Source organism: Narcine bancroftii, chromosome 5, assembly GCF_036971445.1.
Source record: "Narcine bancroftii isolate sNarBan1 chromosome 5, sNarBan1.hap1, whole genome shotgun sequence".
In the NCBI taxonomy this organism is placed as follows: Eukaryota; Metazoa; Chordata; class Chondrichthyes; order Torpediniformes; family Narcinidae; genus Narcine; species Narcine bancroftii.
The window spans coordinates 32,495,024-32,511,120 of NC_091473.1; the positions used below are offsets into that span (position 1 = coordinate 32,495,024).

At 38.0% G+C, this 16,097-nt stretch overlaps 1 protein-coding gene across 4 annotated transcripts in view; it reads left to right on the top strand.

Annotated features, from left to right (window-relative positions):
* The window catches only part of frmd4bb (FERM domain containing 4Bb), a 335,203-nt gene that overhangs the window by 249,043 nt on the left and 70,063 nt on the right, over positions 1-16,097 (top strand). For all 4 annotated transcript variants that reach the window (XM_069937083.1, XM_069937082.1, XM_069937081.1 and 1 more), the window contains 2 exons: positions 9,393-9,476; positions 12,614-12,679. In XM_069937083.1, the coding sequence (XP_069793184.1) occupies positions 9,393-9,476; positions 12,614-12,679 (150 nt within the window). The remainder of the gene's footprint in view (positions 1-9,392; positions 9,477-12,613; positions 12,680-16,097) is intronic.

Below are 16,097 nucleotides of genomic sequence, written 5' to 3' on the forward strand. Positions count from 1 at the left end.
GTTCATCAGGGTGCATGCATGCTGGCAAAGGGAAAATTTTGCTTGCCTCACCCAAATAATGAATACCACTTCACCAACATTGGATCATTGTGTTGACATGCATGTCTTTGAAGATGTGGCTTCAACAAAAATGAACATTAATTCTGAAAGGGATCAACTATCAAAGTCAATGGTATTAAGAAAACCAAAGTATGTCATGGTACCAATTTTTTTTTTATTACCATCACTGATATTTATGGAATTTTGCTGAATGTCACCTACATTTGCTCATCTTCATCGACTTTGTTGAGTAGTGATTCTTCGGTATGATTCTCACTGAGCTCGTGTAGTGGCAGCTAAACAGAGTTGGGAAGAACAAGACCAGTAGTCGGTGTGCTCGTTTGCACTCCAGTTGTTTATTGAATCTTCCCGCATTGCACTTTATAAGGCTATGGCTAAGTCCTGCCCTCGCGCCAGAAATGACATCATGACGTTGCCCCGCATGCATGCGAACCCATCCCGGCCGGCGGCAAAGATGACACCGGCAGCGCCATGTTGACACGGCTGCTTCACTACTGTGACCGTAACACATAGAGCTGGTTCATCTACCATCAATGATGTGCATCGCCATGCATACTTGGTAAAGGAGAGATAGAGGACTCGAGAGAAATGCAAGTGTCTTCACTAAAATGCAAGTTCATTTGAAGCGACTTATTTATAGTGAATTCAGGAAGCTGAATATGTGGAAAAACTGCACAACCTGTTAAAATATTTTCTGAATGACTGCAGGAAAGCTCAATTTACGATTAGAATGATCCCATGTTCCATGCTGTGTAAAATGACAATTTTTGCGAAGAATGCATTGGTAACAGGATTATTGTGCGGTAAGAGGCATTTGGAATATTCACTGGTATTGACCGTTCTGACTGGAATGGCAGATGGTTGTGTCGTCCTCTGCTAAAAATCAAACTCCATCCAGAGTTCAAATAATTCCAAGTAAATGAATGTGGTGGTTAGTTTATGAATCGAATTAAGTCGGCTTCTAACTTTGTTGTGTCTGACTTCAGTTACTGGTGACCTTGTTATTTGATTCTTTATCATGTGTTCTTCCTGATTGTCCAGTTAATTGAAGGATTCAATTAAAAATATTTGCAAAATGTAAGTCGGGCAGATGGCATTGAAAATAAGTTTGTGTGCGTAAAACATGGGAAGATTGCAGAGAAGAACAGCTCCTTTAGTGAAGATGAGGTTGTAGTAACACTTTGATGGATAAATCAAGGATTTAAAAATAAGAGAACATCTAACTTAAGTCTGAGATCTATTTCCAAATAGTTCTGCAGTACAATATAGTTTCTTTTTGTTACAGAATTAATTGCCATTTTTTTTCTATCTTAATTCACAAGCTGTAGTCTGAATCTCCACAACTGGTTTAATTAGAGGTTAATACTGAATAATGTAATAGTATCTCCAGAACGGATGTACCATGCTGGTATGGGATAGCACATAATTATTTTGAGTGCGTAGTATTATAGATCATTAGAATATACACAGTAGGACAAAAATTAACTACAATGGTCTATTTATGTGTATTTTGATAACTTATTAGCCACAAATATAAACTCTTGTTTCCAGTTAATGTTTCATGAAGCTTTGAGTTCAGCAATGATTAGGGCCTTTTGTAAAGAAAAGTGCAACTGTAAAGGCGAAGATTCTCCGCCTTCACATTGCAGAACCTCCCTCAATAAATGCTTCAGGAGTGGCTCCGAGGTGCCGACTCCAATCATTCCAGTAGTGGAGCGGAGCACTCCACCTTGCTTCATAAATGTACAGCCAGGCGAAGGTGGAGTTGGATGAGATTTCTAAGAATAAAATACATTTGTCTATAAATTTATATATACATATATATACATATATACATATATATACATATATACATATATATACATATATACATATATATACATATATAGATATATATGTATCTATAGATATATATATATCTATATATATATATAGATATATATATATCTATAGATATATATATCTATAGATATATATATATATATCTATAGATATATATATATCTATAGATATATATATCTATATATCTATAGATATATATATCTATATATCTATAGATATATATATCTATAGATATATATATATCTATATATATATATATAATTCTGTTTTGCAAAAGTATAAATCGCCAGTATTGAGACATTTAATGGATATTAGGTATAAATGGAACCAGATTATAGGAACTAAAGATAAAATTTTAGCTAAGACTCTATTATATCAGAATAAAATAATTCCTTTTTCTCTTAACAACCCCTATCTGAAAGATTGGGAAATGAAAGGTGTGAAATTGATGGAAGATTGTTTTGAAGCATGTATGTTCCTTTCTGTTATTAAACTTAGAGAGAGATTTGGGATATCACCGAATTATTTATTTGCTTATTATCAGGTTTGGAATTTATTGTTGGAAAATTTTGGACGAGAATTAGTGTTACCTGGTTAAACTAAATTTGAGATATTAATTGCTGATAAGGGAAAGAAAGGGTTTATTTCCGCAATGAATGCATTATTACAGAAAAGGATGACTAAGGTTGATGTACATAACATGAGGGACAAATGGGAGAAGGATTTATCTATTACATTATCTTGGGAGGAATGGTCGAATATGTGTGTTGATAGTGTTACAAAATTAATTAATGTGAGATATAATCTTGTTAATTATTTCTTGCATCAGTTGTACTTAACTCCTGAAAAGTTGACAAAATATGGTTTTAATTCTTTGGATTTGTGCTTTTGATGTGGAGAACAGACGGGAACTTTCTTACATTCAGAATTATTAAGTTTTTGGAAGATTTATGTAAGATGGATTTGCAACTTGATCCGTTGGTGTATTTAATGGGTTTTACCAATACATTAACGACGGGTTTGCAATTGGACAAATCTCAAATTACATTTATACAATTAGGACTGGCGGTAGCTAGAAAATGTATAGCTGTTACATGGAAGAATGATCTTAAACTGAATATACAACGACGGCACAATGAGCTACAATTGTGTATTTATTTAGAGAAGGTAACTTGCAATTTGCAAAATAATTACCCTTTGTTAAAATGCGGACTTTATATTTGAAGTGTATGTAAATGTTTTTTTTTTTGCGATGTAAAGGTTGGCGCACCAAGCAGCAACTATTAAATACCCGATATATTTGTTTTTCAGCTCCGACGGGGTGTGGGGGGGTGTTGTAGGGGGAGGGGGCAGTTTTAGGGATTCAGGTTTTTTTGGTTAGATTGTTTTGTATGTATCTTGCAAAACTTATAAATAAAATTTTCCAAAGAAAAAAAATGTCACAATTATGGCGACAGCCCAGTACCCAGGACCTGCATGGACGCTGTTGTAATGACTGCTTGCTATTGGCTATGGTTGTAGAGATACTCCACCCTACTGTTATAACAGATGGAGATGCTTTCCCACTGGCCACTTTGTGGTGGCTATTGTCTGTTAATAAAAGCCCAGTATTAGTGTAACACTTGTCTGGTCCATGTCTATGGCATATCAGCTGTCACATTTCAACTTTATCGCCTTGAAGCCTCATCTCTGTCCTCCCCACACAGCTGTTGACTGTCCTGCCCAGCCTTTCCAACTGTTCTTGCTTTCAGACCCTGCAGAGTTTTGGGTTCATTGTAGCACCACCAGGTTGATTTCATAGCTCAGGGAGATATGGGGCTGCAGTGTGCTCCTGCGGGCAGGTCTAGTGCTCTCTGCCCAGGTGATGAAGCTATGGAGAGGGTGAAGCCACAGCCATGGATGCTGAGGAGCAGCCAAAGGTGGTGAAATCCACCATGAAGGCAAAGCTGCGCAGGAGCAAATGGAGAAAGGCTCTTGTCAGGCAGGGGTCGATCGCATTGGGTAGCCAAGATTTTTTTTTTAAACGAGATTTTGTCAGCTAGAAGAATGATCAATGGCCAACTTTGTTACCCATAATTGAGCACGCAGCCAGAACAGCTCTACGTTTCCCAGAGCGGATCCAGATATGTGGGGGAATTATGGGTAATGAAGTCAGCCTTTACTCGCCATGCATTTACGCTGTCATGTTGAGCAACATTCATCCCGCCTACATGGGCTCCAGAGGACTCACCAGGTGCCGTTCCGCATAAAAGTGATGCTGAAGCAGCCTTTTAGGGCTGCTCTATAAAAAGGTAAGTGTAGACTTTTCTTGCCGATGAAGCTAGCCTTGAAGTAGAGGCCCTCCATACGAACATCTATTGTTAGCAATGTTCATAACGTTCATAATATATCAAACCCATATTTTGTATAGTGTATCATCTTATTTAAAGTAGAAAGGAAAAAGAAATTTTGTGTATGCTTTACGATTAAGTGATGAAATTAAAAATGGCTCAAAATATATAATCAAAGAACACTTCCTGGCCTTCGTCAAAAGTTAGCTAGCTTTATTAGTTAACCACTGCCTTTGGGGATGTTTTGTTAGCACATAAAACATATGAAAATACAACACCTCACACTTGTCGATAGTTGATTCCATTTGCCACTCCTCGTCCACTTTACCAACTAATCTAGATCCTGTTGTAATCTTAGATATCCTTCTCACTGTACACTATGCCACCAATTCTGGTGTCGCCTGTAAAGTTACTAATTGTTAACTATACTGTCATCCAATACATCAGGTATAGATTGCAAAAAACCGGTGCACCCAGTACCAATCTCTGCAGCACATCTCTGGTCAAATTTCTCCAAGCAGAAAAGTAACATTTCCCTCCACCAAGCCAGCTTTGAATCCCAATTGTCAAGCTCACCTGTTTTCTTACTTCATCTTTGTTTTCTAAGATTTTCTTAATTTTTTTGAATATTTTATTTTGATTTTATCAACAAACTACCAAAATTACCATCGCAGATAAATAATTCAGTGTGAATTTATCATTGACACATCTCCCAAATATAGCCCCTATTCCCCCCACCACCACCCCCAACAAAACCCGAAATAAATGAAGAAAAGAAAAAAAAGGTCAGAAAAAAAGAAAATAAAGAGAAGGCAAAAGGTAAAGAGAAGAAAGGAGCTGTCGAGATCTGGAATCTGATTCAACAAAAAAGGGTGGGCCCCAATTATTTTTGTGTAGATCTCAATAAAAGAAAGGAAGTTGAGGGGAAGAAAATGAAATAAATATTTATTAAGCCTTCAACCCAACACTTTGTAGGTAATGTTCCCATATTGCAAAAACATGTTGCACTTATTGTAAAGGTTAAAACATTGTGTTTTTGCTTCTTAGTAATTTTATGCCTATCCCTTTGAGGATAAATATTGTTTGTAGTGTTACCATAGTTACTATGACATCATATGTCATAATATCTGTGCAGACTCTGAGCTTGCTTGCTCATTCTTCGAAGAATCATGATAGAAATGTAAGTTCTCAAGATACTTTTTTCTTTGAATTCATCTTATCTTATTTCATTTTAATCATAATTTTGGTTTAATGTTGAATATCGTTATCATTATGCATTATGCTTTGTTTATTCATCTTTATGAAAATCTTGATGCGAAGTTATGCAAAATGTTTATCCATTTATGTCAACGAATTAAAGCTACATAAATCTGCATCTGCAGTGTTTGGTTTATTTGGATCGATAAGATGATCATGTGGAATATCGTCGCTTACGTTTCTGTGAAGATGACATGTTTTGAAATTGGGAAATATTAGAAAAGGGAAAGTGTCGTCTATACTTATTCCTTACATTGTAAGTGACTTTCTCCAGGGGAACACAACTATACATTTCAGTATTGCAAAGGGCTTTCTCGAAAAGGGAATCAGACTTCCAGGTAACTGAAATGCATTTCCTGGCCAGTGCAAATGCAATTTTAAGAAACTCTCATTGGAACTCAGAGAGCCTCATTTTAGATCTTGCATCCACAACATTTCCTAAGAGAAACAATTCTGGACTGAGTCACAACTGTTTCCCATTAATTTGATTTAGTAAAACTCTTAAATTTTCCCAAAAGGGTTTCAATTTGGAACATGACCAGGTAGAACGTAAGAAAGTACCTGTTTCTTCCCTACATCTAAAACATATCAGAAAAATTAGTTTAATTTATGTATTTTTTGCAGGGTAAGATGTATTATATCTTATATTTTAAAAAAAATTATATTGCACCAGCCTCTATCTTACATTAATTATATTGGTCATACAATAATGACATAAATTCAACCAGGCTCCTTCTTCTTATTTCCATGTATTTTCTTGGGGTTTTATTGAGGGGAGAGGGAGTTGGGGTTTTATACCATCATGTTTAATGGATTTGATACTAATATCTAACTATTTTGCATCTGGCTATGATTGTATGTATGGAAAAACAATTTAAAAAAAAAAGCTTACCTTGGTTCCATGAGGTTTAACCTTCCAGCCATGCGGGTCCTTGTTAAAGGCCTAGCTATCATCAACAGGGACAACATCCAGCCGCTTGTCCTCATCAATCCTCAAGATCATCTCCTTTAAAAAAAAAACTCTGTATACCTTCGATATTTAAGTATTTAATTCTTTCATATATTATGATGTAATTTACTGTGCTTCTAAAATTCAGGAACTCCAAAGCTGAAGTTGGAAATGATCTAACGTTAAATTCTTTTGTGTGGTTTGAAAACCAAATGCCACATTAGATGCCTTGGGATTAAAATCAAAACACTATTACAAATGGTGGAAAACTGAGATTGAACCCCATATCTTAGATACGAATGCAGTTTAGTCAGCCGAAAGTAATGCAGAAAATAACATTTCATGCCTGTTCCCTTTGCAGCTATGACTGACCTGTGTATTTAGAGCGTTTTCTCTTTTATTTGAAATCTGCACAATGTTCATTGATTTCTTTTTAAAGATAACAGCCAAACTGGGGGGGAAATTGCTATTTTCAGGTTTACTGCTGAAGTATTTTCCAGTTTTAAACAAGGAACCCATTTTATTGTTATTTCCTTTGATAACATTTTTTATTCTGTCACACATCAATGGACTTGAACCTTCACACCTGGGATTTGATCTAAACTTGTTTAGATTATTTAATAAACTTGCTGAGAGTAGGCCCTCAATTAAGCTTGAAGTGTGCCAAAAGTATTCAATGTATACTTACTTTCAACACCAATTAAGAATGAATTCACTTGTTAATTAATTAGGGAAATTTTCTTTGACTTGTGTAAAGAAAACAAGTTAAACAAGAAAATTGTAGATACCGTGATTGTAGTTTACACAAAAATGCTGAATAAAAATTTAGTTATTGGTAACTGTGAATATGTAGAGATGGGTACAGCACAGGTTATATTTGTACATGAATAAGGATTAAGAATGGTATTTATCCTGAAAATGTGTAAAGTCGATACAACAAATTTATAACTTTTGTATTTTGTATGATAAAAGTGGGTGGATATCATGTCGTATGTATTCCTGGCAACACCCAAACAAAAATGTGATGCTATCTGATAATAGTAAATTCCAAAATGTATTATATTCAGATCAAGGAGGTTTGTCATTTTGTTGACTTTGTGGGTGGGGTTTAAAGCAGAGCCTGTACAACTATTTACTAAAATAACAACATTTGCTGCACAGGAATTTAAATTTGAATATTTTGAGGGGGCAAAGTAAACACAAATCTTATGAGGGTGAGCAGACAAACAGGCATGTGCTTAATGTGCATGGACAGGTTACACAAACAATATACTTGTCATCTTTTGTTCAAAGTGTTGGGGAGGTGTGGCATTGTGAATGTGAATTATGCTGGCCCCCTTCAATTTGACTAAATCAATAGTCTGTATAACATCTGTATAAAAACTGTATGCATTTAGTCTATAATAATGATGGTGAAAAACACTTTGGCACTTTACATAGCTTTTTCCTTAGCTGAAGCAGCTAAATGTGTAATTAGGCTAACAGCTCACCTGAGAGAGCAAAGTGTCAATCCAATAGAGAGCAACTAAAACACTTGCTTATGCGAAACCCATTAGATTCACACTTATGGTTTTTGAACTGCAGGCATGGAATGGCACAATCAAGGAATTTTGCCACTACATGGGCAGTCTAAATACAAATGTGCAGGAATTTTGAGTCAATTTCTCAACTGCAATTTATCCTACAACTTTCTGGAGGAAGCCTGCAGTGTCAATCGTACCAGAAAAATTATTTGACAGTCATCCGCTCTACTACACGTCCAACCACGTCCAACCACTAGGCCTGTTGCACTCTGGTATTTGCAGTGCCCAGTATGAACAGCCACATGGGTAGAAACTGTTAATTTATTATTTTGCGATTGTCCTGACATTGCAATTTAAAGACCATAACTGACTCCCACAGAAGTTATGCCGTTAGTTACATTCTCCCCCTTCCTTTTCCTTGTACTCCTCCAATTTTATTCCATCTCATGCATTCCCGTCAGCTTCCCATTGATTCTTTTTACACCTTAGTGTGGGTTAATAGAAATGCACTGGTGTCAATTAACCTATTTGCACACCTTTGGGATGTGGGAGCACCCAGAGGAAATCTGTGAAGAGAATTGAAAACCTAAATTAGTACATAAATTCTGGTGTGTTAAGAAACTGAAATAAATGATGAATTACACTACAGATCCTCCTGTGTTTGATAGTTTTGAGTGCATTCATGGCAATGGCCAATCCCATTTGGTCTGCCTTTAGACTGATTGTGATGGACCATTGAAATTTTTTTGAGAAACTCAAAAGCTGCAAATGCTGAAATCTTGAGCAAAAAAAAATGGCATAGGATGTCTCAATCACCAATAGTGCTTCACATTAAGGTTAAAAAAAATGCAAGCAAAGCTGTTCACCACCAGCAATGAGCTCTTACCACTGGCCAGATCTGCCACATAAAGGTAGATTTGACAGAGTGGAAAGTCTGATGTTAAAGATGCAAAGAACAATGCTGATTGCCATTAATTTTGAATGAAAGTAAACAATCGCAGCTCTTTGATCATTTAGTACTGTATAGTAAATCATCATTTTCCTCAGAAGTATGATCCCAGTTACAAATGCCAATCCATGGAACAAACATGTATCCCAGATACTGGAAGTGGCATGGGGATTGCGGTTCCAATCTTTCGTCTCTCATCTTGCTGGGAATATAAAGATTTCGTGATTTGTTGTGAGATTCAAGTGTTGGATCTATTCTATTAATTCTGACCAACTTCCTGTGTATTTTGAACATTATTTTACTTGACATTCCCAACTTCTTGTCTATTATTCCTGCATGGAAAGCAATACAGAATGCATTAGTGTTGCTACCGCTCGAAAATGTGAAGTTCATGGATGAATGAGATGTACTATTATGTAAAGGGAATGATGCTATTTCACATCTATCTAATAATGATGAATTCTGCACATTTTATTTTTCAGTAATGAAAATGCAAGAGAAGAACTGAAGAAACTCCCAGCTCTTCCGACTAGAGCATTGCAGGAACATCCATCACTTGCATATTGGTAAGTTGTTTAAAACTACTAGGGTGCATGAACAATTTACAGGAAATACAAGAGTACCTTGGATGCATTAGTATGAGCAAATGTAAAGATATCAATGATGACATTTCCAAGCCCTAGGTTAGTGATGCATAAATATCATAATTTTGTTGCCTTGCACCTTAAAGTGCTGAGTGGCCAACAGTGAATTCATGGTGTAACTGTCATTTCACCTTCTCCTACATTAGTATTTCATTATATCTATAATACCATGGTGATGTAAGAATTTTATATAATTCATTTAATGCAAATGGTTGGATTAATGTGTCCACTTGTCGAGAAAAACCAAGAATCTTATCCATATTTCAGATTTGTATATTATATGGAAGGACAGTTTTTTAACTTCTCCTTTGCTCATTTTATGACAGGGCAGACTTCCAGGTAATATTGTAGCTCTGCGTTAAGCCATTAGAGCTTCCATTTTACATTTTGCCTTTAACCTTTGATTCAGAATGGAAAAATGGGATCAGTAGTATAGATGGCAGGAGCAGAGATTGAAAGGCTGGTTTCGGTGCTGCGTGACCCTCTGAGCTTTGGTTTCTGTCAGCTTTGACCTATACTTTACTATTCTGCTGTCTGCACAACACCCCGCCATATTGAACAGATCATCTTGCTGTAAACATGGTTTTCCAATCAGGCTATCAGGAATTAGGGTTAGGGTTCAATTGGCAGAATTAGTCCTGCCCCATTGAGATTATTCATTCTCTCAAAACATGACAGATTCAAAAAGGACCATTCCAAAATGCACCATTATGATGTCTCACACTCTCATTTGTCTGACACAGCAAAATCATTCCTTTCTTCTCAGTTCCAGAAAGAGTTGTGTGATGCAGATTCTTATTTGCTTCAGTGCCTTCACTCTGACTTTTGCGCTCTTCTACTTGGGCCTGTTCACGCCAACTGTGTTCCAATCCTCAGGATCAATTCTCATGATTGTGCTGCATCTCAGTAATTCACACTAATTTGGAAAGACTGTGGATTGCAATTCTCTCCGGCAGCCACATTCTGTGTTTTTGCAAGCTGGAGCCAGATATCAAATTACAGTTATAATTGTGCACTGCTTTAACTGGACAGGCAGAAGATGTATGTTGTTTCCCTGAAGTGATAACAGTGCCTTCTGCTTTTTGCAGTCAAATGTCCTATGGTTTACTCACCTCTAAGAAATCCCAGTCTAACTGATTTCTTGCCAAATGTACTTTTAATACACACATGACTGGATCCTGATAAAACACAGCTGTCTGTTTTTAGCTCTACACTCTTTCCATCGAAATCACAATGTACATTGCCTTCTTGATGGCCTTGGATGTCAGAGAGAATGGCATGTATTTGCTCCTCACTTAACACACACACCAATCTATCCCTTGACTCTATGGAGAACATTCCAGTGTTATGATCAATAGCATGTGATATGTTCCAGTAAAGTGATTGCAACCCACTGTTCTTAAAGTAGCCATTACCTCCACTGCTATTAGATACACAAACATCTTGAGAGTCATGTACTGGAGTTTTTATTGCAATGCTAATGAATAAATAAACAAGAAAACCTGCAGATACTGGAAAACTGGAGCAACACAGTGAAGGAACTCAGTGGGTCAAGAAGCATTCATAGATGGAAATAGATAGTCATTTATGTTTTTTACACAGCTGCCACATCCCAGAAAATTATTCCCATTTTCCCAGAATGTGTGCTGTGTAAAAAGCTCGGAACAGGAATGAGGGTGCCATTCCCATTCCGACATTTTACCTCCTAGACCCCTTGTAAATTTCACAGAACACCTGTAGTCTAAAGTGAACTGCAGGCATTCCGTGAACAACGGGCTATTGATAGGACATGCCAATGACATGTAAAATGCCCTACCAGTATGCTGTCTAAACACGCATAAAGAAACGGAGATTTGGAGGATTGGTTGTTTGTGTATGAATGACTGATGCCGAGATGACGGACATATTTCCGACCAGTAAAATCGCACAAAATCTATCTAAAATAATCATGTTTCGTGCAGTGTAACAGGAAACAGACAGACAGACGCACCTGAATAAAATGGGAGGGCATTACAATCAAATGAAGAATCCATATAGACTTTGCCATTAAAGTAACTCACAGAAGTAATTTTGATTTGCAGGTGAAATCAGATAAGAGAAGGAAGAAAGCAAAGCTGATCTTTGTGACTTGTCGAGCTTGGTTTCACAAAAGTCATGCCTTCCAATCTAGAATTATCCAGCTAAAATTTCTTGCGTCTCCACTTTCTACTTTTTTTGAAAGATCATTCTTAAAGCTTAAGCTTTTGATCAAACGTTTGTCCACATGTCACAACAGCTTTTTTTTTATATACCGCTGTATCAAATTCATCTATTCCTTGGAAGCTTCTTGCAGTGTTTTATTAATGTTACACAAATGCAAGTGTTTGATTCACAGAATCCAAGAAAAATCAATAGAACAAGAAGTCATTGGCACCTTGTTGCTCTTCTGCCTTATTGAATTTCATCTAGTTTTCCTGCCCCAGCTTTATTTTGATTGCTGCAGTGTAATACTAGTGTCAGGAAAGAAGCTAACTAGCTGGTATAATGGATAAGTTCATCCCTGTTGAGAATGGCCAACAGTTTTCATTCAACATTCAAATCGAAAATACTATCATCTATATTTTCCCTTTTCAAATTACATTTAAATTTGTATCTTAAAATTTCCCTTCATCATATAATGACACTTGCAAATTAGTCTTCTGGTCATGTTCCGTTAATGACAGGTGCTCAATTAATACTTAGATTTGTTTGGCATTATTGCATTTTAAATGACTGCCTAAAAATATCTGCTGCCGTATTCGTAATTGACAATGACAGACTTGTGTGAGCTCAGTTAATTTGTCTAGGAATCAAAAGAATGAAGGATTCAAGCATATCCAGTTATGTTAAAATGACATTGGGCCGGACAGAATTTTCTGCATGGCAGCCATTTGCTTATTGGGTAGAGTAGATGAATTGTTTTCATTAAATTAGCAAATTATACAAACAACACGTGGTGTGACACTTCATGGTTGAACATATTGTCTTGACTGGATGTTTCTTTTTCTGACTGGACTAAAATGTTGTGTTTGTTCTTGCAGTGAAGACCGAGTGATCGACCATTATAAAAAACTTAAAGGACTCAGCAGAGGACAAGCAATTGTCAAGTAAGCACGTGCCCGTTGCTCAGTTTGCATAATGCCTTCACTTTGTCTGAAGTGAGAATTGAGTAACTTCATAGGGTAAACATCAACCGTCTCCAATTGCTGTTCCTGTGAAGTTTACATGTTCCCCTGTGCCCACCAAGGTTTCCTCTCGGCGCTCTATTATTTCCCCATGTTTCAAAAGTGTGCAAGTGAAGAGGTTAATCAGTATTCATTTACACTCTGAAATGTAGGTGAGTGGTAGTAGCTGAGGAGGATTGTCGGAATGTGAGAGGGAGACTTGGGTGACTGAAGGGCCTGTTTCTATGCTGTATCTCTCTCTCGGACAATGACTCCTGTGCTTTGTGGATAAAGATGCCACTCGTTCGAAAAGCATGCACTTCATATAATTCTCAGTTTTGCCTTGCCTTGTCTACGTGCAACCACGAGTCTGGATGTTCCATGGCTGGATAGGAGAAATACTAAACTTGATCAATGCTTTTGACTGTTGAAACATGTACGAGTTTCTCTCGCTTGGGAAGATTTGGGAATGAGAAGGAAGGTTCTAACTGCTCAAAATGTGTGTAAAGTAACACAACAACCTGGTGTTTGGGGAAGGGAAGTTCTAAAGATATATTTACATGCACATCTTCTTGGTTGAATTTTATATCTAACTTGATGCATTTGTAGAAACCTTCACTATGTTCATCCAAAAGTATCATGTGATGTGAGACCAGGGAACAATTAATTCTCTAATTTGCTATTTATTTTATCCTAGCCTCTAATTTCTTCATGGCATTTAATTTTTTTTTTTGCTGTGGAATATTCCCAGATCACATCCACCGAAAGCCACTGATCATCAAGATCAACATTTCTGGCCTAAGAATTTACTATCTCTGACTGAGGCAGGAAATCGAGTTTCTGACATTTAAAGGGTGCTTGTAACTAGTCCCAATGGTTTTTTTTTACAATTTGTATTCCGTCAGTCAGTTTTCTAATTTTGAATTTTTTAATCAATTGAAATGTTAGGTTCAGAGTATTTTACAGGAAAACATAGTCCCAGCAACAAATTTACTTAAAATTGACGGTTTGTGAGCAAAATGTTGGCTAAGCAGCAAGATGGCATAGAACATAGAATAGTACTGCACAGAAGCAGCTCCTTCTAAAACTCTGCTGCTTGCAGAGAAACATATCCCTCTTCTCTGCATATTCAGGTGTCTATCTAAAAGCCACTTACCCCTAGCAGCCCATTCCAGACACCTACCTCTCTGTGTTTTTAAAATAAAAAAACTTGCCCCACATATCTCCTTTAAACTTTCTCTCTTTCTTTTCCCACCCCCGATGTCAAATTAATGCATGTCTTCTGCTTTTTAACTGGGAAATATACTTTGGCTGTCTGCTCTATCACAAAGTGTTTATATGCCAGGCCTCTGCCTCGAGGCCAGCTCCATCCATGGAGAAAAATTTAAACTTGCCTTTTTATGAAGTAGCCCTGAAAGGCTGCTCCTGCGCTGCTTCTATGAAGACCGGTGCCTCGTAACTTCCTTCAGATCTTATGGAGGTGAGGCTAGTGGTGTCGTAGCGCCACCCATCGCCATGAGGGCTAACGTATGTGCTAGGCAATGGCCGTCTTCGTGACCCATAATCCCCCATGCAGCTGGAACTGCTCTGGGAAAAGCAGAGTGGTTCCAGCTGTGTAGGGGATTATGAGTCACCAAGACGGCCATTGATCATTCTTCCAACTCTTCTGCCCGCCGCTGCCCCTCCAGCTCTTCGCTTCCCTCTTGCATCCATTAGACTCCCTGGTTCTGCTTCTCCATGTCCACTCCTCAGCATCTGTTCTCCTTCCACCCGGGCCGTGGAGCTCAGCCCCCGGGTCCCTTCGCCCTCTGGCCCTGGTGGCTCCGTGGGCTCTGATCTCCTTGCCCCCGCTGGGATCCAGCTCTCACTGGCTCCTCGCTGCCCTCCTGGTCCTCAGACTCAACGGCCACGGTGAAGGAGTGAGGGGCGGTGGGGGGGGGAACGAGAAGAGGACATTTCCAGGTGGCAGGAGGGACCCCTTACCTTAGCACCAATCACTGTGGGAGCCCTGGTGATGGCTCCTGGGTCACAAGTTGATGGTGTCATCGCGACATCATTAGCCCACCTCCAGCCAGCGCTTGAAGCTGCAGAACATTTATGATGAGTGGCAGAGCACTCTGCTCCACCTGTGACACTAGGTTCAAGAGGGATTGGAGTTGGCGCCATGGAGCTGTTCACGGAGCATTTATGATGGTAAGTTCTGCAATGTAAGGTCGGAGAAGCTCCACCTTTACGGTTGCATTTTTTCACTCTATAAAAGGGAATCTAGCCTCTCATAATTTGTATCAGCTCTCACCGCAGCCTCATGCCCCAGAAAATAAACATCCATAATTTATCCAACCTGTCCCCGTAGCTCACACTATCTAACCAAGACAATGTCATGGTAAATCTCTTCAGTACCTTTTCCAAAGCTGCCTCCTCCTTGCTGTAATGGAGCAAACCCCCAGGATTGCACACAATATTCAAATGTGGCCCAACCAATGTGACTTCCTTACTCTAATACTCAATGCCCTAACCAATGAAGGCAGGCATGTTATGAATCTTCTTTACTGCCCTACTAATTTGCATGGCCATTTTCAAGGCCCTGGACCTCCAGAACCCTCACATCAATGCTCCTAAGAGTCCTGACATTAATTATCTACTTTCCCTTTGTATTTGACCTCCTGAACCAAACAGCTCAAACGTTTCCAATTAAATTCCAGCTGCTCCTTCTCTGCCCATATCTATAACGGATCTATATATCATTGTACTCTGTTACCCCTAAATACTGTCCATTGGTACCACTGAATACTGTCCACAACTCCACCAAATTTTGTGTCATCTGCAAATGCACCTTCTAGGCAAATATGAATTCTTGCATTTGAAGATATGAGGAGAGTTTACATTTTCTACTGTAGCTTTTACATAATTTGAATGTTGAGTGCAAAATATGGATTATTCCCTGGGTCCATTCACCATTGTCATAGATTGTTCAGTTATCAAGCTCAATATTCTTCACTTCTCTGGGGAATTGTGGTAACAGGCTCAACAGTCAGAGGGATTCCAGGAGGCATGTAGTGGGATTTCCTGTTGTTTCCCATAATACTCAGTATCCATAAAACTTATACTTCTTGTTCCGTGTAATTTACAGATTTTCAAGCATGCAGATAACATTTCAGCATTATAATGAAATCATTCAACATGGTGGTTGCAAAAGGCAAATCAAATCTGAAAAGTTGACTAGTCAGAATATTTTTGTAGCATCAGGCTTTTTTTTCCATGCTACTAATTGCAGTGAGTTATCTGGCAAAATTCATGCAAGGTGATCAACTCCCAATGTGATTTCAAGGTATTGTTTCTCATTGCTTGACGACAACAAATG